This window comes from Lepisosteus oculatus, chromosome 2 (assembly GCF_040954835.1).
Source record: "Lepisosteus oculatus isolate fLepOcu1 chromosome 2, fLepOcu1.hap2, whole genome shotgun sequence".
NCBI lineage: Eukaryota > Metazoa > Chordata > Actinopteri > Semionotiformes > Lepisosteidae > Lepisosteus > Lepisosteus oculatus.
In genome coordinates this window covers 75,376,169-75,399,899 of record NC_090697.1, presented here as the reverse complement: position 1 = coordinate 75,399,899, position 23,731 = coordinate 75,376,169, and the positions used below count along the sequence as shown (strand labels likewise).

The window sequence follows — 23,731 nt, the reverse complement described above, 5'->3', positions numbered from 1 at the left end:
GTTCATCCTCTGAAGGGATAATATTTTAACTTTACTGATAATAACCCTTATGGAATTGCAGTATTTGCAACAGCAAGTTAGTAAGCAAAGTGGGTCGAGAAAAAAGTTTAATTTGAAAGTTTAGGCTTAAACAGCAGGACTTAGATGACATGTTCAGGTAAATCTAAAGTCTGAATGGAAAAGTCTGCATGCTAGGTATATATCACTATGTTGGAACACATTTAAACATTTCAGCTATCACAATGCAGAAATGAACATATTTCCATCCATTGTAATGAAAACCTATTTTGACATGTGGCAGTGCAGCATGGTCAATTAATATTAACTACCTCCTATGTGACTAATGCATTTTTTATCTCTATTCTCCAGAAAGCCAAACTGGTTAAATCCTAGAGTTATGTGGAGGCACTCGTTAGTCCTACAACTAACTTAGTATATAGAAACCTTGAAATGAATATGGGAAAGGCATCAGAAAATAGAGGAACTTAATACAAATAAATGGAGAAGTGGAGGAACAGAGAGAAGCTGCTTCCAGGTGAAACGCTTGAGGGCTTCTTTTTTCAAGGATTTAATTAACGTCCATCATTCAGTGGGCAGCAGTTCCACGAGCTTCAGCCCCAGACTGCCGTCCTGCGAGAAAGCTGTAGCACCTCCAGTCCGCCAGGGGGCAGCGTTGTCAGCAGACGCACCGGCCCTCCGGTTTCTCCTCTGGCGTTCTGGAGGCAAGCTGGAAATAGTCCCCAGGGGTCTCAGAGCTGTAGTCCTTGAACTGCAAGAGACAGTAACACGGGTAAGAGTGAATGCACTTTTATGCGGCCAGTTGAAGTTGTATCTGGGGCCAGCACGAGAGACCGTCTTTCACTGGTAATTACTCTGAGAGCCCCGTGGTCTTTTGTGCTCGACTCTCAACTCAAACGCAGCAGTCGTCTCTTTTTACAGCTTCCATCGTCAGCTAACGACACCCGAGCGACATCTGTACCGGGCGTACGCCCGCACCCTCGCACTAAAGCACGGTGCCGGCAGCTCCGATACAACTCGTCGGCGCAGGTGTGGCAGGAACTGGTGCGAGCAGGCGTGTGTGATATTCCACCCTGCCGCAAGGAGAGCGCGGCTCTGGAACCGGGCTCGAGAAGAGCCGCCTGATACACCACTTATTTGTCTCAAGAAGAGCCTCCTGTTCTCAGTTTTAGATGCACTCGCTCGTAGTTTCCACTTGCGTCTGCTGGTTCGGGTTTCACTGCCGGTTCTCAAGAAACCCGCAGTTTGACTCTGTTGATGCCTTTGAGCAGTGTGAACGCCTGGATCAGGTCTCCTTGTAGTCGATAATAAAGAGGTTCGGTTCCTTCAGCCTGTCGGGACAGATCACTCCCTGAAGCCCTGGATGGTGCCTGGTCGCTCTTCTCCGGACGGATTCTGGGGTGGTCCCAGGAAGGGAGAGGCTCAGACTGGACACGACCCCAGTGAGGATGAAGTGGTTCTGCAGATCACACGTAAAACATAAGCCGGTCTGGGTGGGACTCACATAGTGCAGCGCAGCTCTGACGGCGCTCAGGAACGGCTTGTCCACGTCGATGTCCTCCTTGGCGCTGACTTCAAAGTACTCCGCCCCCAACTCCGCGCACCAGTCCTGCGCGCGCTTTCCCGTCACCTGCGTCCAAAAAGACAGAGCGCTGTCGTCATTTCCAACATCACCGACTGTCTGGTACCCTCAACAGCTCCATCACCCATCACCCCCTCCGGCACCCTCAACAGCTCCATCACCCATCACCCCCTCCGGCACCCTCATCAGCACCAAAACCCCCTCCCAGGCTGCCAACAAACCTTAAATTTGAAGCATGTTCCAAACACCCGCCACTCTTTGTGTAAGGGTGTGTTTTGTGTAATAACCGAGTGGTAAATTGTGCATTATCTGTACCCCTAAGAAGTATATAGACTTGTATCAACCCTCCACTCAGTTATCTTTGTTCTAGACCGAAGAGACTCAGTTCCTTTAACGTGACCATACATGAATGTGGACATACGACCAGGAAATAGCCTTGATAATTTTCTATGAACTCTCTAATGGTGTAATACCATTTTTGACCACAACTGAACACAATATTCTAAATCTGGTCTCTCTACCTTCTTTGAAAGCAGATGCAGTTTTATTCAGGGTCGCAGCAGGTGTGGGTGTGTGCGCGGGCGCGACGCTGACCTCTCGGTTGTCCAGGTCGGTCTTGTTGCCCACGACGACGAAAGGGAAGCGCTGGGGGTCGGGGGGGTCGGCCTGCACCATGAACTCGCGCCTCCAGGAGTCCAGGGCGGCGAAGGAGGCCGCGGAGGTGACGTCGAACACCAGGAGGCAGCAGTGGGCACCGCGGTACAGGGCGCCCCCTAGCGACTGGAATCGCTCGGTCCCGGCCGTGTCCCAGATCTGGAAACGAACACACGACTGGGGCACGCTGTCACACGGCACCCAATACACGCGGGGCACCCTCTGTCCAACACACTGATGGGGGGGGAGGTGTCCATCATCACCGAAATTCCGGTAAACTGCCAGTCATCTCCTCTCAGCCCCCAAAACCGCGTGATGTGAGGAATATACATGTGCGTTCTGGATTTTTGTACTTATTCTTTATAACAGCTACCATCAGCACAGTCGAGGAAAGTTGTCCCTTTGCCTCTGTCTTCCTAAGTGCACCAGCTCTTTATTTCAAGTGTCGTGAACATATTGTTTCAAGTTTGCTGAAGCTGACTAAATGCCAACCACACCCACTGAAAACACCCGACCTCCCCGCCACAGGGCCCCGCAGATACTCCTGAATCTGAAGCCGTGGGTTTCCCCACTGTGGCGGGGCACGGCCAGCGTTTCTGAGTTTACAGAAGGAGACTTTGTGCGTTAAGGCCGGGGGTTGGCTGTGCCCATCAGACACGCACGGTCCGTTAGCGTTCTGCAGAAGGCAGGTTACCACCTGGATGGGACACCAGTCCGTCGCAGGACACAGACGTACGCATTCACACTCACACCAGGGTCAGTTTTCCCCGGAAGCCCATTAACTCACCCGTGTGTCTGCGGACTGTGGGGAGAACATACAAGCTCCACACAGACAGCACCCCAAGGCCCCAGCGGTGCTTGGTCCCAGTCTAACCACCATGTCACTGTTGCGCCCCAAAAACGGGCACCTCTGAACCCCAGACAAAGCTTCACTTAGTCCGTGAAGGCGCCCTAAGGAAGTGAGAGTGCATCTGGTGTGGGGGTCTCCCGAGACTGGGGTAGGGATCCCCGGAGGGAGAGCAGGGGCCGATCGCCCGAACGCCACGCGTACCTGCAGGCTAACCGGCCTGTCGTCCACCGTGATGTCCTTGGTGAAGAAGTCCGCCCCGATCGTGGCCCGGTACAGGTTGGTGAAGCGCCGGTTCACATACTGGTTCATGAAGGAGGACTTCCCCGCCCTGCACAGAGAAGGAGCCCCCGTCAGCGACGCTCTCGCCATCGCCGCCTGCAGGCGGGCGCCCTCCGCCACGCCCACGGCCCCGCAGGTTTGCTTTCCCCCCAGCTCCTGTGAGCGTTCGTCGTGCGAAAGCACTAAATCCATGATTCCTTTATCGATCCGTCTCTTACCCCCCCGGTAGGTCAGTTCTACAGGATTCTCACCGAGACCCACGTGTGCACCAGAGCTCGTCCTGAAGCAGCACCCCTGAAGTAGTGCTGCTCATGGGATTCGAACCCCTGACCACAGACCCTCCCGCACAGGCCTGGAGTCTCACAACCCCGATCGACAGACCTTTGTAGGGATGCAAGGAGTCACAGTGCAGTCCAGTGAAGGATGCTCTCTCCCACACTGCCCCGAATTACAGCAGTGTTACAGAGTGTTTTATAGTCTGAGTTCGGCTCTGGTCACCCTACGTTCTGACCATGAATGGGTGTTGGAGGGACCATTACCACAGTGCTGCCACTTCTGCCCCAGGGCTATTCCTGATCCTGTTATCCCTGAGGGGTCACGTACAGCACCAGGTGTCTGTTTAAAACTCACACAAGCCGGGTCAGGGGTCAGGGGTCAGACTGCTACACCTTCCCCCATGGGACCCCCTCCACCCCCACCGGGGCGACACCCAGAGACGCACCGCTCCCCTGGCTGAGCGAAGGGGGGCTCTGGAGACACCAGACAGTTCTAACCCACGGGAAAACGATCCAGGACGCGCTGATCAATGCTCTTCCTTTTAAGAGGAGAAGCACTGATTACGTATGTGGGTCGTCAGATTATCATCTCCTGCAAAAGGCAGCACTCCCTGCGGCCCTGGGGCAATGGCTTGGGAATTCTTGACTGGGGGGGAAGAGCGCCCCCTACTGGTCCACTGACACCATTTCAATAGTTCCTTACACTTACATAGCACTTTTCTGGACACTCTCCTCATAGCGCTTTACAGGTAATGGGGATCAGTACCCACCTGGATGATGCTCCAGTCCACTCCCCACACAGCAGCTCTCAGTGGGGAGGAGAACAGAGTGATGAAGCCAGTTCAGAGAGGGGGGTTATAAGGAGGCCATGATGGGTAAAGGCCAGGGGGAACTTTGGCCAGGGCGCCAGGGTAACACCCCTACTCTTATCGAGAAACATCCTGGGATTTGTAATGATTTTTAATGACCATGGAGACTCGGGACCCTGGTTGTACGTTGCATCTCAAGGACAGCGCGTTTTTAAGCAGCAACCTGGATTTCCCCCTTCCGGAGTTCTCCTGTTCCCAGGACCAGACCCTATACGCCTCAGAAGTGGTCAATAATGATACAATAACGCACTGAACTTGTTTTCAGAGGTTCTGAACTCGTTTAAAATTTCAGATCCGTCGTCATGAGCACTTCTGTAGTTCCACCTGTGTCCGCAAGGCGGAGCTAAAGAGTTACAGATCCGTTGCAAAAGAGTTATTTCTGCGCGCAGGTACGCAAGTCTTAAACTTGAAGCTCAGCGCCTGTCGCTCGGATTGCTGAACTTCAAGCTGAAAAGCGCGCTATTATCTTGGTGAACATGGCTTATCACCTACAATACAGCCGTGCTAAAGAAAATGTATTACTTCTTTTTTTTAGACGTAATTAAGCTTAATTTACTTTTCTAACGACCGGTGCCACGGTGTCACTTTCTCAGGGCAACTTCTGTATCGGACAGATCCTTCTCTGCCGCGAGAGGAACAGCTCGGTACGTAAGGCTGTCGAGTTGGAAATTAATTCTGTAACAGGAGAGTTTTGCATTTTTGCCCTAAAACCCCAGAAACGTACGATATAAACTTAATTAAGGGGAGGTGGGGCTGGAATCGACGAGTAAGCACGGGGAAACGAGTTCCGACGTCGTTCATTAAGATCCCAGCTGGAGAGGTAATGGTGAATCAGGCCACACATTCCGTCTCACCTGAGATACAAAACTACACCCAGAAACCACACCGGTAGCCAAGGAGGGAAGCCAAGGCCCTCGCCAGAAAGTGCGCTTAATGACAGCATTAATAGGCATCCCCGGTCTCACGGAGCAGCACCGCGACACAGCTCGACAGCCGGTCGGAGCAGCTCTCGGACCAGCTGTGGCAGAAACTCACCCCGAATTCCCGAGCAGGATCACCTTGAGATGCGGCTTCTGCGCGTGAGACATGCCGCGGGTGCCGTCCGTCCGTCCGTCCGCGAGAGCGGCCGCGCCCGGCGGCGTCTTATCTCGAGCCGCTGGCGGATGTTGGCGTCAGGCGACCGCGTCCGCTGTCCGTCTGCGGGGCGGAGGAGCGGGACGGGTGTTCTCCCTCCCTCCCGCTTTCGTTTACATAAAATAAAGAGCTCTTATCCCCCCCCCCCCGAATAAAATACGTTTGTCGCTTGTCAAGTGAACGACGTGATCTTAAGGTTTTACACGGCAGTGATGGCAGAACGGAGGCGAGCGCGTTTTTAAATGAGCGTCGACGGGCGTGCTAATCAGTGTGCGGAGGCAGACGGGTATTAAGAAGACTAGCAGCAGCCCGATCTCATCGGAGCTCAAGGCCTGGTCGGGGCTGGGATGGAAGACCTCGGAAGAAACACCAGGTGTCTGCTGTAAGTCGTGTTGCTGGTGGACCAGTAGGGGGCGATCTTTCCTACCGGACCCCCAGTCTCCAAGCCGGTGCCCCCAGTGTGGCGACCAGGCACACTTTTGGTGCTGGTGCTGCAGGAGGAGCTGTCCTTGGGACTGGACGAGACGCCACCCTGAGTCCTGACTGCTTGGTCGGGGAGTTGGGGTGTTAACTGTGCTAAAGTACATTCTGGGTTTGCACTCTCTGGCCCCTTAGATCAGTCTCTCTCTCCTCCCCTTGATCTGCAGTGTCTTGAATGACCACTGTGTGTCTCCGAGGTGGGGTCACTGGTGCAGAATGACCGCTGTGTGTCTCCCAGGTGGGGTTACTGGTGCAGAATGACCACTGTGTGTCTCCCAGGTGGGGTCACTGGTGCAGAATGACCACTGTGTGTCTCCCAGGTGGGGTCGCTGGTGCAGAATGACCGCTGTGTGTCTCCCAGGTGGGGTTGCTGGTGCAGAATGACCACTGTGTGTCTCCCAGGTGGGGTTACTGGTGCAGAAAGGCCACTGTGTGTCTCCCAGGTGGGGTCGCTGGTGCAGAATGACCACTGTGTGTCTCCCAGGTGGGGTCGCTGGTGCAGAATGACCACTGTGTGTCTCCCAGGTGGGGCTGCTGGTGCAGAATGACTGCTGTGTGTCTCCCAGGTGGGGTCGCTGGTGCAGAATGACCGCTGTGTGTCTCCCAGGTGGGGTCGCTGGTGCAGAATGACCACTGTGTGTCTCCCAGGTGGGGTCGCTGGTGCAGAATGACCGCTGTGTGTCTCCCAGGTGGGGTCGCTGGTGCAGAATGACCGCTGTGTGTCTCCCAGGTGGGGTTACTGGTGCAGAATGACCACTGTGTGTCTCCCAGGTGGGGTTACTGGTGCAGAAAGGCCACTGTGTGTCTCCCAGGTGGGGTCGCTGGTGCAGAATGACCACTGTGTGTCTCCCAGGTGGGGTCGCTGGTGCAGAATGGCCGCTGTGTGTCTCCCAGGTGGGGCTGCTGGTGCAGAATGGCCACTGTGTGTCTCCCAGGTGGGGTTACTGGTGCAGAATGACCGCTGTGTGTCTCCCAGTTTGGCGGAATTGCTGCCTCACAGCGCTGGAGGCCCTGGGTTCATGTGGGGAAATTTAATGTTTAACGGCTTTATCTGTGAAGCTGTAGCACAGAGTAAACACCGTGCCCTCAGAGGCAAACAAGCGACACCGAATCCGAGGTTGTCTTCTCGGTTGCTGAGCTCCGGGGTTGTCTCACCCGTTTCCGACCGCGCTGTCGGGGAAAATAAGTTGAAACCCCTGTAAATATATATATATATTTTGATACAGCGCTTCACCGCCTGCTTGCTGGCTAAGGGTCTCGATGCGATGATATTGGCACCTTCCTGCTGGCCCTGTGTTGAAGAAAGAGGTTAGAACACGCAGGTATAATGCTGTAGTGACCTGTTTTTGCCAGTGTCAAGTGTATTTCGTGCCACAACAGAAACCCCCTTTTTGAAATCATGTGTTTGTTCATTAGGGTGTTTTGGGAGGAGTGAAAAGTGTCTTAAATTTCGTGGTCTTTAGTTAAGAAGTTCGGGAACTGCACCTCGACGCAAACGCAGATAATAGTAATAGTTCTATGATAATGTATTATACGAATATTGTAACGAATACTGCGAGCGAAGGGACAGCGGTAAAATCCCGTGTTATGATGTGTCATCAGAATAAAAAGCTACCTGGCTACAGAAGCCAGAGAAATGCGCCCCCTGGCGGCCATGCCGCGCCTTCCCGCTGGCCCGCGGTAACTATGGAAACCTCTCCAAGGCTGCGGAGAGCTACTGCTTGTTTCCAGTCCCAGCTGAACGCCATGGGACAGAAACCGAGTTTCCCCTTACAAAACTGGATCGACACCGCCGTAGCTGATCAAAAGAGGTTCGGCTTATGACCGTTTGTAATAGTTTTCTAAACGCCAGGTGAGGCGCGGCCTTCCAGGCGTCTCCGATCCCCGGTGTTTCCTGCGGTTGTGCCCGATGGATCAGTACAGCATACTGGGCAGGATCGGGGAAGGAGCCCACGGCATCGTTTTTAAAGCCAAGCATATTGAGGTATCATTCATTCGTCTGATTATTTACATTTTTGCCATTTAATTTTCTTTTTAAAGGTTTTGGGAGCAAACGGCGTAGGAATGCCATTCGATCAGATAACCGAGAAACATAAAACCATCGAGCGATGCACTGGTTGAGATTGTTTTTATACGTATAAATATCTTCTAAACTATGTTCAAAACCATTAGGTAAGAGTATTACTGTTGAAAGTTTTTTTTTTAATTCTTCAATGCATTTTAAGTTTGTGTTGTCGTCTTTATTCTTTTATTTAACTCCCTCGATACAACGGTTGTTAATGAGTCATTTTGAATAAAAGTGCCTGCTCTGACGCTAACGCCCTTAGAACTGGCAACAGTTCAGATGCGAGAAGTGCTGAAACCTGTTTCCTCTCCTCAATTCATCTGCGTGTTCTGTGGCCGGGACAGAGAGCCACAGTCCAGCCGGTTTTCTGGGTGTCCTTTAAAAATCATCAGTTTCCGCAACCCTGAGCGATTTGTCTGGACCTGTGAAGCAGCTAAGAGGGCACCTGAAGCTCAAGTCCCACCAGCCTGTAGCTCTCAGGAGCCCCAGGTGCTCCTCGAAAGCGGTCAGAATGTGCTCTGTGGGCATCATTGAACTGCACACATCTCCTGTTATTTAGGTGGAGTTCCTCCCTTGTTTCACACACTGCTCCCAGGCTGGTGCCTCACACGTCTGGAAGTTCCTGCGGGACACTGGCTTTGCGCGCTGTTAACGGATTCGAATTCCCAGATTCCTAAACCGGGGTCTCAGACTCAGTTCCTGGAGAGTCACAGTGTCTTCTGTTCGGTGCTCCTACCTGAGCAGGCAATCGGATGGTTGACCTAGGTATTTTCTCAGTCATGCAATGGGTATTTCATCTGAAGGTTATAAAGCATTGTAGCTGATTATTCAAAACATTCCCTTCTTGGCCAGCAGCTGTGTCCCCCTGCAGCTGACAGCTGGCTGCCCACTGGAGCTCAGCAGGAGTGCGCCTGGTCAGTACCTGGATTGGGAGACCTCCTGGGAAAAACTGAGGCTGCTGCTGGAAGAGGTGTTAGTGGGGCCAGCAGGGAGCGCTCACCCTGTAGTCTGTGTGGGTCCTACTGCCCCAGTATAGTGATGGGATACTATACTGTAAAAAAAAAAAGTCTGTCCTTCCGATGAGAGATAAAACCGAGGTTCTGACTCTTGACCAGTCATGGCCTCCTAATAACCCCCCTCTCTGAACTGGCTTCATCACTCTGCTCTCCTCCCCACTGAGAGCTGGTGTGTGGGGAGAGGACTGGGGCATCATCCAGGTGGGGCTGCACACTGGTGGTCCAGAAAAGCGCTATATAAGTGTAAAGATTATAATTCTTATTCTTATTCGTATTGTTCATTAATGGTACAATTGCCTGTACACCCTGGATTCCACCCTGGAGTATGATAGAAGTGTAGCAATTAAGCCTTGAATGAATTAGACCAAACATGTAATGGAGAGCTTGGGATTAACACGAGTCACAAGGTACTGCAGCCCTGCAGGAACTGAGTTTGAAAACGCTGTGGTAAATAACTGAAGAGTCTTTACCGGCAACCTGAGTTCGACAGGACCCGTTTCCGCGATCACGCCGGCCAGTGTCCTGCGGTTTCGGAGCAGAGCTGCGAGCCAGTTTGCAGGACAGACTCCCGTTGTGCGGAAGCTGCTGGCGACTGTTCCGAATCCCCGCGGCGCGTGAGCCGAGGAGTCCCAGGACGCAGTGCGGGGGTGGGGGCTCTGTCATCTGCGCGTGGGGCTCACAGAGGGCTCTCTTGTCTCCGGCACAGACGGGAGAGACGGTGGCCCTGAAGAAGGTCGCTCTCCGGAAGCTGGAAGACGGGATCCCCAGCCAGGCGCTCCGCGAAATCAAGGCGCTGCAGGAGATCGAGGACAACCCCTATGTGAGTTGCCTTTTCCCTTTCTTGCATCCCTTTTTCCCCCCGGGATGGATCTCCTGGGATCCACTCGGGAAGAAACCCAGCCGCCGAGGCCGGGAGAACGGCCTGGGAACGTTCCTGCGTTCTCAGGGCTGCCGGCCGAACCTCATTGACGTGTGTTGCAGACATGCTTGCAGACAGGAAGCTCTGTGTGTGTGAGTGTGCGATTTTGGCAACAGATCACCTGGCAATTAAAGCCATTCTCTTCAGCTTGTACCCTCTCTGCCATAAGGCTTTCGGCCCTCCCTTGCCAGGCGCCCCCCAGCCCTCGTCCTGGGGAGCTGCTGGGCTTCTTCAGCTCCTGCCCGGCTCTTCTCCTCCCTTCAGCCTGATTCAAGGTCAGACCGGGCAGGTGGAGCCTCATGGCTCAAAGATCGTAGGCTCAAGCCTGGGTCCTGTTGCCCGAAAGCTGTGACTGACTCTGCCCAAAAAGGGGGCCAGGATTAGTCACCCAGGGCTCAGCAGGCCATCTCCCAGCGCGCCCTGGCTGCCCGCAGGCTTGCAGTGCCATTGGCGAGCGATGCGCCCCCCCCCCCGTCCCAGGGGCTCCCCCTGCTGCCCATCTAGAGACAGAGCGGCTCAAAGTGTGGGCGAGCTGGAGGGCCCTGTCTTACTCACGTGTTCGTTTGCCTTTAATAATAAAAATTCTCTGCCTCTTCCACCTGTCTCCCTTTCCCCCTGCGCCCCCATCTCTCCCTCTCTCACCTGTCTCCCTTTCCTCCTGCACCCCGATCTCTCCCCCTCTCTCACCTGTCTCCCTTTCCCCCTGCGCCCCCATCTCTCCCCCTCTCTCACCTTTCTCCCTTTCCCCCTGCACCCCCATCTCCCCCCTTCTCTTTCTCTCTCTCCCTCCCCCCCTCTTCCACCTGTCCCTCCCTGCCTCAGGTGGTGAAGCTGAAGAATGTGTTTCCTCACGGCACCGGCTTCGTGCTGGTGTTCGAGTACATGCTGTCCGACCTGTCGGAGGTCATCCGCAACTCCCAGCGGCCCCTGACGGAGTCGCAGGTCAAGGGTTACATGATGATGCTGCTGAAGGGCGTGGCCTTCTGCCACGAGAACTCCATCATGCACCGCGTGAGTCCCGCTCCGGGGGCTGAGGCCGGGGGTTCGACTGAGGATTAGAATGGCGTTTGGAACAAATACTTCTGGCTTTTGTTTCCCCAGAAAAGAGTCTTGGAAATACGCCTCTCGTATTTCAAGGATCGCCCTGGCCTGTTAGGGGTCATTGGTCCCGGCAGGTGGCCTGGGTTGGGTGTCATGCTGGGGTTAGGACAGAGCAGAGACGGTGTCAGTGTGGAAATCATAGCCCTTCCTTTCCCCTCTTTAGTTACATCCTTGCAGTAACTTCTGATTTTTAGCATTTCAGCCACATTGTAATGAGCGAAACCACGGTCCCGTTTCGGGGCCCTCCCCCGTACCCCCACTTTCCTCCCTCTTCTAGTGCTGGTTCTCCCCTTGCAGGACCTGAAGCCGGCCAACCTGCTCATCAGCTCCACGGGGCACCTGAAGATCGCCGACTTCGGGCTGGCCCGGCTCTTCTCCAGCGAGGGCGACCGGCTGTACAGTCACCAGGTGGCCACCAGGTGGGGCCAAACACATCAGACTCCCAGAGCAACGCTGCCGCAGGCTCTTGCATAGGGATCGTCGCCAAGGCCGTGGTATTCAAGTCTGTCACTATGTTGCATGTTGGGAGGTTGCTATGAGAAATATTCACAGGTGCTGTTCTTGAAAAATGAGATTCCTTGCATTTATGTAGTACTTTACAGGATGGGGCAGTGGTTAGCGTTGCCGCGTGGCAGCGCTGGGCCTTCTCCTCTTCCTCCAGCGGGGCCTCAGGGTTAAATAGGATCCTGCCATTTAAAGCGCCGGTGTCTGCAGGGACCTGCCCACAGCTCCTGGCCCAGAGGAACCGAAGCCGCTCTGTCCCGAGGGTCACAGCATCACGGGGAGGGGAAGCTCTTCCTGCTCTTGTGCTTTTGTTTTATAAAAGCTTGAGACGGACGTGTTTTTAAGTGAGCATTGCTGCCACGCATTGCTGGGGCCCCCGGGTTCAGGTGCTGTCTGCGTGGATTCTGCATGTTCTCCCTGGGTTTGTGTGGGTTTCCTCCAGGTGCTCCGGTTTCCTGCCCCAGTCCAAAAGCTTACTCTTGGGTTAACTGGCTTCTGGGAAAACAGGCCGTGGTGTGGCTGTTTTTCCTCTGTGTCTGCGTGTGTATCTGTGTGTGAGATCGACTGACATCCCACCCAGGGTGTACCCTGCCTTGTGCCCATTGCTTGCCAGGAAAGCCTCCGGGTCCCCCTCTCAATCTGTTGTTTCCGTCTCGTCCTTCCAAAATGTATTAATTGCATAATTCAGTTCAGTAAGGCCTGGACAGAGGCAGGCTAAAGGTCAGGCTTAGAGGTGAAGCGAGCACCCCAGGCCCCAAGCACCCATGAAGAGCAGGTGCACTTAACACTGTATACAGGAGGCACCTCCCTACACAGAGAGTTGCCCCACTGCCAGCTGGGAGAAGCAGAGACAGAGGTGCACTTCCTACTGCACTGTGAGAAATATGCTGGGATTAGACAAACATTCTTCCCCAAATTTACAAACCTAATCCCAGAACTCCCACACCTGCCGGAATCACAACAGGTCCCAATCCTACTGGGAGAGGGAGGAGGGAGGAGGGAGCTCAGTTGAACTGGCAGCCTGGTATGTGACTGCCTGTCCCAGCCTGAGGAACAGTGTGCCTGTCTCCCAGTAATGCTCCATCTGTTTGAATGTAAATGTATTATGATGTGTCTTGTGTTGTAAATGTCTGTAGATTTGATGTTAATTGTATTTGTATTGCTTTGGCAGCACCGATAGCTGAAGCAAGGGGCACAGGTGTGCTGAGCAGGCTCCTTGCATTTGTAAAGTTTCTCAGGCTCCTTTTTTTCCTTGTCGAAAGAGAAGTACTCAAGATACAGAGCATACCTTTCTTCATCTGCGTTTCACTATTACAGGTGGTACCGAGCGCCAGAACTTCTGTACGGGGCCCGTAAATATGACGAAGGAGTAGATCTCTGGTGCGTATGAGACCCTCTGTTGTGCTCCAGGTTGTAGTTGTGTCCCTGAGTGGTCAGGTGATCTGCCGATCACTGCAGTAGCGTGTGTTAGTAGCCCTGCTCTGATCCCGACTTCAAACTGTTCTCGCCCCTGCACTCTGGCAAGCGGTACCGCAGTATTACAGTACGGACAATGTGTTCTCCAAAACAACGTGTTGTTATTTCTGTTTATTAGGTCTGTAATGTTCCGTCTACAGTGTGTGGTGTTGTCTGATGTACTATGTGTCCTGAGAGATCAATGTGAATAAGAATTCCAATGTGCACGTACATATGGCAGTAAGCTCCTCTACCTCGACCCTGCAGGGGCTGCGTGCTGTAGCCGTGTCTAGGCCCTGTCTAGAGGGGCAGCACACAATTGCATGAGCACTGCCGGTCAGTTTTCAGATGAACAAATGGGGATTCCCTGTCAAGGATTGTTAAAAAGTTGACCATTGGAAACTTTGTTCGTTTTACAAACGCATCACAAGGTCGCCTCCTGGAGGCCTGAGGCAGAGTTCGTGATTGTGCATGTATGCGGTTTGTAACCGTGCAGCTCGTCAGGTCAGCTCGAGTCTCAAACAGCCTAAGACTTCTGAATCAGAACTAGCCTGGATGGTGTGAGCTGTGTCTGCTTGTGTGCAACATCCCTGCCTCTCTCCCTTTCTGTGTTGTGTGTGGCAGGGCGGTGGGGTGTATATTTGGGGAGCTGCTCAATAACTCCCCTCTGTTTCCTGGGGAGAACGACATCGAGCAGCTGTGCTGCGTGCTGCGGGTCCTGGGCACCCCCAACGAGAAAGTGTGGCCGGTAAGACGCACGCTCACACACGCAACGCACGCTCACACAGGCTCACACACACGCAACACATGCTCACACACGCAACACATGCTCACACAGGCTCACACACACGCAACACATGCTCAAACATCCAACACGCTCACACAGGCTCTTGCACATGCAACATATGCTCACACACACAACACACGCTCACACAGTCTCTCACAAGCAACAAATGCTCACACACGCAACACACGCTCACACAGGCTCTCACACACGCAACACATGCTCAAACATGCAACACGCTCACACAGGCTCTCGCACACGCAACATGCGCTCACACACGCCAGACATGCTCAAACATACACTGGAACGTGCAGGTAGGTAGATACTCTCTCACATACAGGAATGGTCATACATTAGTGGCATCATATAGGGCACAGCCTTCAGGATAAAGGACTTTCCAGATTTCCATCCTTGTAAACGCACTGCAGACTACTGGATACCGTTTTAGCAGAGGAGTAACTGTTACCTGCTGCATACAAGGTGAGATCTCTTGTCTTTTCTTTCGTCTCCTGTCGATCACTTTACTTTCACTACCAGGTGTGATCCATAGGAAAAGCGAGGTGTGATCTTGTGAAGTGTAGAACCCTAGCACATGTGCACTTCGAGCAGGTGTGCTGTTGATCAGCTCTGAAAGGAACGTGCTGGCTTTGCTAAAATCTCCAGGCCTCCCTCTCCAGTTTGCTGCCTCTCGTCGGCATCATTTCCTTCTCTCTCTGTTACAGCCTCCCCTTCTCCGTTCCAAGCTCTCATTCTCTCTCTCAATGTGCTTCTGTCCTCCCCCACCTCCTGTCTTTCTCCAGGAGATCACGGAGCTGCCGGATTACAACAAGATCACCTTCAAGGAGAATCCGCCGATCCCTCTGGAGCAGATTGTTCCGGACGCCTCTGACCAGGCTGTGGACCTGCTGAAGCGGTTCCTGGTGTACCCATCCAAACAGAGGATTACCGCCAGCCAGGTGAGAGAGAGAGACTGTGTCCCACACCACTGTCCAGCAGCGCAGAGGACAGGTCAGACAGGTGAGAGAGAGACTGTGTCCCACACCACTGTCCAGCAGCACAGAGGACAGGTCAGACAGGTGAGAGAGAGACTGTGAGGACACTGTCCAGCAGCGCAGAGGACAGGTCAGACAGGTGAGAGAGAGACTGTGAAGACACTGTCCAGCAGCGCAGAGGACAGGTCAGACAGGTGAGAGAGACTGTGAGGACACTGTCCAGCAGCACAGAGGACAGGTCAGACAGGTGAGAGAGACTGTGTCCCACACCACTGTCCAGCAGCGCAGAGGACAGGTCAGACAGGTGAGAGAGAGACTGTGAGGACACTGTCCAGCAGCACAGAGGACAGGTCAGACAGGTGAGAGAGAGACTGTGAGGACACTGTCCAGCAGCACAGAGGACAGGTCAGAGAGACTGCTGTGAGGCTGTGGGCTGTGAGCGGGGCTCTGAGACCGAGAGTGAGGGCTGCACTCCCCGTGACCCTGTGTCACATGAGCGGGGCGGCGCCCTGCAGTCCATCGCTCACCCTGTTCGTATCCCCCCCCCAGGCTCTGCTACACCCCTACTTCTTCACGGCGCCCCTCCCCGCCCACCACTCGGAGCTGCCCATCCCCCAGCGGGGGGGCAAGCGGACCCGGCAGCGCCTGCCGCACCCCTGCGAGTTCTCGGTGGACAGGCCCCTGGAGGAGAGCCTGGTGGACCCGCGCCTGGTCTCCGGACAGGCCTGGGGGTGTTTCTGAGCCGGTCCCCCCCCGCCCCTCCCAGCACAGGGCGGCAGGGGCTCCCCTCTTTCTGGGCGAACCAGAATCCACTGCGTCTCCCCCTCCGAGCGGGGCCGCTGGACAGTCTGATCTCCTAAAGTACAGACAGCCCTACCCTTGCACCAGCATAGAGGCGATGGAGACTGCTGAGGATCTTGCACGTCATTTGAAGACAAATTAATAATGCAGAACACAGACTGACAAACAGATGTTATTTTTAAGATTGGGTTTGAATTCAAATCGATTTCCTACGGAAATGAAAAATGACTGGAAAGGCTGTCTCCCCAGTTATCTGGGTGTAGTTGCATGGGCCCACCACAAGAGGGCTCTCTTATATTAACATTGAACGTGTAAAACCGGCTTTTTGTTGGGTTTTTTTTGCTGTTTATTTCCTGGTTGTGACATGTTGGGACACCCCAGAGAAACTCTTAGAGAACATTTATGGTATATAAATTTATATACATTTATGCAGGCCAAAGGCATGCAGGGAGGTTAACTGGCTTGTGGGAAAATGGGCCCTGGTGCTTGTGTGTGTGTGTGTGAGCTGCGCTGGGCTGGACTGGAAGAAGTGGTTAGAAAATGGATAAGACGTTGTGACTGATTATCACCAAGCAGGGTATCTGAACAAGACAGGTAGATAATTGAAGCCCCTGGGCAGACCTTTCTGAAAGGTAACCCCACCTCTTACTAGCACATCTGTCCAAGTTATTGCATGAGTTTGCTCTGAGAGTGCAGAGCTGTGATCTAGCCGGGAATCTTGTGTCACAGATACAGTGGGAACAGACAATAAACAGGACCCTGGGCTTTTCCGGGGTGAGCAAAAACTAAATGCAAGAGTCCGATCCTTTTTTTCCCCTTCGTCATTGTCATGTCACCTTCCCATAATATTCTTCCCTCTTGCACAGACAACTGTTTGGCCTGTCTAGCCTAATCGCGTGCCTAATGTTTTCCCAGGATAAAAAGAAGCTCTGAGATCTTTGTTTCCTAACTTGGTACTGTGAATTCTTGTTTTTGCCAGCTGGTTTTCTTGCACTTGGAGGATGAAATTTTTGCACTCTGCCGCCTCACTGCGTAGCCACAAGAGCCACGGCTCTTTGTAGTTATTTTTTCAGCCCTGAGCCAGTGATTGTTTGCAACGACTGACCCTTGCCGAGTCTGAGTCCGTTTTCAGAGTCTGGAGCTCAAAGGGGTTCAGACTCTGAAACAACAAGAGCCTAGAATCTCCTGGCATCAGGGCGCTGTACCCTTTCCATCGGTCTTGCCACCTTCCTCCCCCATGAGCTCTGCCCAGCAGCGGTTGAGGAAGCGTCCTGGACCAGGAGAAGGAGCTCGGCCCAGGCGCTGGCAGCCTGCATCCGGGCAGAGCCTGGCTTTACGGGAGTCACTGCGCGGTGACTTGGAAACCGAGCTTCGGGGAACAATCAGCTTCAGTATTCCAAGATCTGACATTACAGGGTGAGCAGGCAGAGAGAGGTGAGTTCCTGGAAAGCAGACATTGGGGCATGGACATCTTGGGTCGATGCTAGGTTAGGAGCTGTTGGCCTTCTGAGAGCTGGCATGGGATGACATTTCTGAGCCCTCCAGCCCGAAGTATCTTGACTGAAAAAGCTGTGTTGCATTTATTTTTAATCTAAGATATGTCTGTGTACCTGCATTGGCTGTGTTGCTGTGGTATTGAGGTTATAGAGAGATCCTCTTATTTAGAGCTTGTGAAACCTAGTTCTTCCTCTGTAGAAATCGCCCCTTCTGTCTCGGCGCAGCCTGAGGGACAGAGGAACGCTCCTTGCTCAAACACTAAGGCCATGAGGAGAGTACAAAGTGTATAATCAAGGTACATTCAATAGGCAAATGCTAGAGATTATTTTTTAATAAATCTCCATACTCTTGTCTTAGCCAGCAATCAATGGTATATTTCCTATAGGGCTCCAGATTGAGGGACACTTTGAAAGAAATACTTCCACAAGGCATCCTCTGTGTTTCCTATATCTGTAGCTGAGCTGGGAAATGGAGGGGTGCAGCAGGGACATGCACTGAGCTGTTGCCCAGTTCACACATGCAGACATCCAGTGCACTCAAGCCCCAGACAAGCACACGTGTGACAAAACACGCATACACACGCCCGTGCCCGAGGGCGCTACGACACGAGTCCGGCACGGAGCGGGATTGTCTGGGAGTGGGGAAGGATGTCGTGAGTTCCATTGCAGGTCGGATCCAGACCCGGTACTGATTGATCGGCACTCGTGGATGTCGGCAGCATGGAGAAAGCCGCCTTCCTCCCGAGAAACCTGGGTGAATTATAATCTGAGAGGGAAGGAATTCTGCATCCCCATCCCCAAGTTTTCAGCGTCTCTGCTTGTTGGTCCTAATCAGACAGGGAAACCTTTTCTTTTAAAGTGAAATCTGAATTTGTCTTTCCACTCCATAGCTGGAATAACCCAAGAGCTCGTGATTACATGACTAAAGGTCTTTGTACCTGTGCTTCCACACTGAAACCTTTTAAAATCTGTAAGCAGGTAATGACTCCATGCACACATGCAGCATCGACATGCACACTGCCTGCTGTCGCAGCGAGCACACACACACACACTCTGCGTCTTTATTTATCGGCATGTGTGCGGGAGCATGCGGGCAGCCTCCTGGGCCGAGCGCAGTGCGGGCTGGGCCTCCTCTTCCTCCAGCGGGGCCTCAGGGTTAAATAGGATCCTGCCATTTAAAGCGCCGGTGTCTGCAGGGACCTGCCCACAGCTCCTGGCCCAGAGGAACCGAAGCCGCTCTGTCCCGAGGGTCACAGCATCACGGGGGAGGGGGAGCTCTTCCTGCTCTTGTGCTTTTGTTTCTCTGCAGTTTGAGATGATTTTAAGGACAGTAAACACTCCGAGCGGCACAGAGGTGCAGAGGTCAGCCTGCTGCCGCGCAGTGCTGGGGCCCTGGGTTCAGTTTCAGCCCCGGGGCACTGTCTGTGTGGAGCTTGCATGTTCTCCACACGTTCACATGGCTTTCGTCCCACAGTCCAAAGACACGCTGGTGGGTTAACTGGCTTCTGGGAACACTGGCCCTGGTGTGAGTGCACGTTCGTGGTCGTCTGCCCCACGGTGGCCAGGGATCCTGTGCGGGGTGAACCGTGTCTTGTGGCCGTTGCTTGCTGGGATAGGCACTGAGAGCTGGTGTGGGGGGAGCGTACTGGCGCATCATCCAGGTTGGGGCTGCACACTGGTGGGGGTGGAGGGGATCCCCATTACCTGTGAAGCACTTTGAGTGGAGTGTCCAGAAAAAAGCTATATAAGGATATTATTATTATTATTATTAGAACATGAGATCCCCCCTGTACCCCAGAGCTGGGTATTTCCAGCCTGCAGAGCCCGTGTTTCACCAGGGCAGCAGCGGGGTGAGAGGGCTGGATCTGCCCGCGTCCTTGTTTTCTGCCAGCCGGTCAGCGCTGACGTCTGGCCGGTGGGGGGTGTATTACAGCTGAGCTGTCCCGCGGAGAGAGAGAGAGAGAGAGGATCGGCGCCCTGTGGTCACTTCAGGCCTGGGCAGGCACGGTCGAGTGGGCCAGCGGGCAGGACGCGAGCTGCCGGTCCACTCTGGTGCCCTGTCTTGGGCTGGAGGGCCAGCTGGCCCCTCGTGGACATGGGGGACCCCCCTTGTGTCCGAGGAGCAGCTGTCTCCTGGCTCCGCCTGCGTGTCCAGAGAGGGGTAAGAACCCCGCTGTCCCCTGCTCCTGCACCCTCCAGGCCTCGGGGACGTCTCCACCTCCCTGGGACACAGCCCCAGAGAGACTCCTGCAACAAGGGCTGCTCGAAACCTGCTGGCAGCCTGTTGGCGTTGATTCCTCTGGAGCCTCAGGGCAGCCATGACTGTCCCCACAGCGCTGACACTGTCCCTTTCGGTCGCAGTGAACTTTCCACTGAATCACAAGCTGCCAGCAGAAGCCCACGAGGTTGTAGTCCATGACAGTTAAAGGTCGTGCTATTCAGTCTTTCCAGGTTTGGATATTAAGTCAATCACAGCCCGTCTTGGGTCAGAACACAGACAAGAGCTGCTTGGGGCTGCTGTAAATAAGGGGGTGCTGGGTGGAAGCAGGGACTTGAAAAGGGGTCCATCAGTCGGAAGTCTTGGGAACCCCCCGTCCCCCAGTCCCGGAAAGAAGACCGAGGCTGAAACTCAGACACACGGAGAGGAGTTGCTCACTAGTTTAGGTGCTTGAGCCCAGGGGAAAGCACAGCCCCTGCTCGTCGTTTAGTGCGTCCAGATGGAATGTTCTTCCCTGGCCTTGCAGCGTGAGGCAGCGCCAGCGGGAAGCTCTTCCTGCCTGCCTGCTGAGCTCCGCCCCGACCTTGTGCGTTTCTTCCTCCTGGAGCGCTGAAGGAGGACGCGGGCAGAGACCTGAGGAGGAGGAGGGTGGGGGAGTGAGAATGGGCAGCGGGCTGCGCTGGTCCCGGGTGTACTGGTGTCTCAGTATTGCTCAGCAGCTGGTGTGCGACGCGGAGATAAGGCATCCCTGTTTCACGGAAATTCACAGACGCCACCTTCTAGGGAAGCAGAGGCCCAGAGCTCTGCGCGAATCACACCCCTCTCTGGCTCGCTGGCTCTCTCTCTGCGCCTGTGGAAAGGAAGCCGCGCATCAGGCCTGTTTCTTCAGCTTCTCTTTTCTCTCAGAGACACGTCAGACAGCTCTGACCGAACCAGAGAGTCTGGAACCACGTAAAAACCAAAGGGGCAGCCCTCGGGGGGAAGCAGTCTGCGCGGTCAGCTGAGTGGCAGGACCGGGGCTGTCGCGCTCTGCGGTGCAGCGGGCAGGCGCGCAGTGGGGTCAGCGTCCTGGCCGGCCCGCGCAGGCTGAACGGGTCTGGGGTGCGTCCAGTCGTCCTAGTCCGTCCCACGTGGCCGTGCTTCGGCTACATTCGGGCCTGGGGCTCTCAGGCCAATCCCAGCACACCCTGCAAAGTCAGAGGTGTTACAACCCCCCGTGTCTGTGGTTTGGCTTTTTTGTACTTTTGTGAAAGAGCTTCAGGGTTCGGGGGCGCAGCGCCCGGCTGCAGGAGCAGGTTACTCACTGGGAGCCCTGTCTTCCCAGTAAGGGTTACCCCGATAGTGGGTGATCGCTCCCCACGTGGAGACGCTGGAGCTGTGTGGCCAGTCACTGAGCCGTTAATGGGCCTGTCAGTCAGCTGATCTCTGTGAAGCGAGATGGGCGAAACTTTGCTCTCAAACTGTGTTTAACTACATACGTGTGTGTGTGTGAGAGTTTCTTGCTAGAACTGCAGCTTTTGCATTGTAAATGACCCCTGTAGAAAACAGGGAGCACATTTTGCTATCGAGTTTGAAGCTTTGAAATCAGTCGTCCTATCAGAGTTCGCGATCAGCAGGAACATGGCCCGCGCGGGCCAGGGGATTTGCCTAGGAATGAAAGTGAGCATTCTGAGAAACGGCTGCACAGGGGAGCTCGATCCTGAAGAAACGGCACAGCTGTGTGAGTTCCACCCATGGGTTGTCGTTGTCCTCGCCCTCGTGGTGTCCTGCAAGCTGCCTGCCAGCCTGTTGTAGACGCAGACTGCGAGCTCACTCCCGGACCCCTGCTGGCGGTCGTGGCCGCCCCTCGCAGTGGTGTCCGTGTCTTCCCGTGTCCATGTGCCTGCGCTTGCGTGGGGGGGTCGCTCCGCTGCGTGTGCATGCGTGTCTGCGCAGCCTGTTTCTGTACCGCGGTGTGTTTGTGTTCTGCTGCCGTGCACCCGAATGTGTGTGTCGTGTGTGGCTGCTGTCAGTGTGTGTGTGTGTGTCAGGGAGCCAGGGAGGGTGTTGGTGTTCCGCTGTGTCCGGGGGGTGACAGTGCCAGCCCCTCAGCCCCTCTGCTCCAGTGTTTCATCTGATAACCCCTTATCAAGAGAGAGCAGCCAGCAGAGAGCAGCCACCAGCCACATCCCCAGCGGCAGCCTGTGCCTGTCCCTGCACTGCCCTCCCTCCCTCTCCCTCTCCCTCCCCCTCACCCTCAGTTTCGCTCTTGCCCTCTTCCTCACCCTCACCCTCTTCCTCGCTCTCACCCTCGCCCTCATTCTCACCCTCATCCATGCCTTCATTCTCGCATTCTTTGTTGCCCTCACCCCCTCTCGCCCTCGCCCTCTTCCTCACCCTTATCCTCATCCTCGCCCTCATTCTTGCTCTCTTCCTCGCTCTCACCCTCTCTCACCCTCTTCCTCACCCTCGCCCTCGCCCTCTCTGAGCTCTGTTCTCTCGGAGCAGACTGCTGTCCTTGCTGGGCAGAGCTCGGAGCTGCTGGGAGCGTGACTGCTGTCTAACCCCACGCCGCTGGGGCTCCTGGGTAACCGTGGGCTCGCGGTCCCTCTCCAGCCCTGACAGTGAAACGGGAGGGTTATTTCTGTAACGGGGTGTCCTCACGGCTTGGCGTGTTGAGCCCCCCCCGGTACAGTGCAGGCTGAGCATGGCTGGCTGGGGGGGGGGTCCGGGTTCTGGTCCTGTTGGCTCCAGATAACACTGCTTCTGTATCCCACTGGATCCTGGTCCTACCAGTTCATGGTTCCCAGTGGTTCTGGGTCCCGCTGGCTCTGGGTCTTGCTGGTTCTGTGTGCCACTGATTCAGGATCCTGCTGGTTCTGGTCCCGTCACACAGCAGTCCGACCCATTTTGGGTTTTATGAGACGTGTCTGCTTGTTAAGTTGGAAAGACAAAGCACAATAAAAATAGCAAAATATTTAATGTCGCTGTTGATGTCACTTTAATTTGACGTGAAGTCAGGTTGAAATACACAGCACCTAGTTTTGGCTTTGAGCAGAACCAGCATCAGCCTGATCCGTCTCATTCTGATCACAACCAGAACCCTCTGATTCCACCGCAGATGTACTGTGGCCTGCTGATCACTGTCATTTTAGGAGAGGCTGAGTACCCAGTGAGTCTCTCCTGCAGCGTGAGGCCAGCCTGGCCCAGCGCCTGAGGTGTTTGTCTGCTCCCCTGTTGTGCCTGGTGTTATGTCTCAGGCACATGATCTGTGTAACTGTGGGCCGGTGGTGGATTTGGGGCCACGCTGGGTCCTGTGTTGTGTCCCTTTCTAATTTCCCTGAAAACGCTAAATGAACAAAGGAACCAGGAAGACATTTGGCACTGAACTTTGCTTAACAAATGAGTCACCGTGAGTCTGACAAGATGTGCACTGTCTGAACTCTCGGGTTACCAGAGAGATATCTCAACCTGATTGCTGCGTTTTAATAATTTGCATTACTGTTCAGCTATAGTGTAGCACAGTGAAAGCTCTTAAGTTCATTTTTGCATTTTTATTTGCTTTGTTCAGACACTTTTCCTTTTTTGCATCTGGGTCGTGTGTGTGTGTGTGTGAGAGAGTGTAAGAATGTACGAAAGCGTGCGTGTGTGTGACCGAGTTTGTTCTGGCTGGACTGTTTGCAGAAATTAACAATCTGTTAATGGAGAAAAACCTCCAGTGAAAGGTGTTATCTTGTCAGTCTTGTGTCTGAATGTCACCTTACCAAACATTGTGCTGACTGAATTGGCCATGACCTCTCCGTTGTTCCCACTTTAGTTCGTTAATCTGGAGTGACATTTAAGACCTGGACTGCGGGTCTGTAGGATCTCGCATTGGCCTTGCTTGCGTGCCTCTATAATTGGTTTCTGACTTGAGGATGTAGTGTACTGTCTGTATACAGTGTACTGCGTGGGTACACTGTGCTGTGTGGGTACACTGTGCCGTGTGGATACAGTGTACTGTGAAGGTACATGCTGTCTATCAAGCGGTTATTTCCACAGTGTGTCGGCTGCATGCTGTGGTCCCTTGTGTCTCCACTTATAGGGATTTATAGGGATTTCCAGTAGATACCCGTTCACCTCCTGGACAAATACATGTTGCAACCACTATGAAGAGACTGGATTTATAGATGCTTATAGTATATAATAGAAAGTTTACACTGAAGACCAATGACGTGGCCTTCATCCATCATCAGAAGACCTCTTATACTGTAGGTTTCA

The 23,731-nt window shown here is 54.0% G+C and overlaps 2 protein-coding genes across 2 annotated transcripts; one reads left to right on the top strand and one right to left on the bottom strand.

Moving 5' to 3' along the window:
* Positions 1 to 94: 94 nt before the first annotated feature.
* Positions 95 to 6,005, bottom strand: LOC102698928 (ras-related protein rab7). Its single transcript, XM_015348702.2, has 5 exons — positions 5,563 to 6,005; positions 3,306 to 3,432; positions 2,195 to 2,413; positions 1,523 to 1,648; positions 95 to 769 (listed from the first exon to the last, which is right to left on the bottom strand). Exons 1-5 carry the CDS (start codon positions 5,613 to 5,615, stop codon positions 677 to 679), a joined length of 618 nt encoding a protein of 205 aa, XP_015204188.1. The 5' UTR covers positions 5,616 to 6,005; the 3' UTR covers positions 95 to 676.
* A 1,778-nt stretch (positions 6,006 to 7,783) lies between these two features.
* Positions 7,784 to 16,568, top strand: cdk20 (cyclin dependent kinase 20). The gene is made up of 8 exons (XM_006625436.3): positions 7,784 to 8,125; positions 9,929 to 10,042; positions 10,964 to 11,152; positions 11,540 to 11,661; positions 13,064 to 13,126; positions 13,826 to 13,949; positions 14,786 to 14,941; positions 15,527 to 16,568. The coding sequence occupies exons 1-8, from the start codon at positions 8,051 to 8,053 to the stop codon at positions 15,716 to 15,718; spliced, it is 1,035 nt and encodes a 344-aa protein (XP_006625499.1). The 5' UTR covers positions 7,784 to 8,050; the 3' UTR covers positions 15,719 to 16,568.
* The last annotated feature ends 7,163 nt before the right edge of the window (positions 16,569 to 23,731 follow it).

Coding starts and splice junctions, on each gene's coding strand:
- cdk20 (XM_006625436.3), top strand. CDS start 8,051: ATGGATCAGTACAGCATACTGGGCAGGATCGGGGAAGGAGCCCACGGC. Junction 8,126..9,928: donor TTAAAGCCAAGCATATTGAG/GTATCATTCATT, acceptor TCTCCGGCACAG/ACGGGAGAGACGGTGGCCCT. Junction 11,153..11,539: donor AGAACTCCATCATGCACCGC/GTGAGTCCCGCT, acceptor CTCCCCTTGCAG/GACCTGAAGCCGGCCAACCT.
- LOC102698928 (XM_015348702.2), bottom strand. CDS start 5,615: ATGTCTCACGCGCAGAAGCCGCATCTCAAGGTGATCCTGCTCGGGAAT. Junction 2,414..3,305: donor ACAGGCCGGTTAGCCTGCAG/GTACGCGTGGCG, acceptor GTTCGTTTCCAG/ATCTGGGACACGGCCGGGAC. Junction 770..1,522: donor TCAGAGCTGCGCTGCACTAT/GTGAGTCCCACC, acceptor TGTCTCTTGCAG/TTCAAGGACTACAGCTCTGA.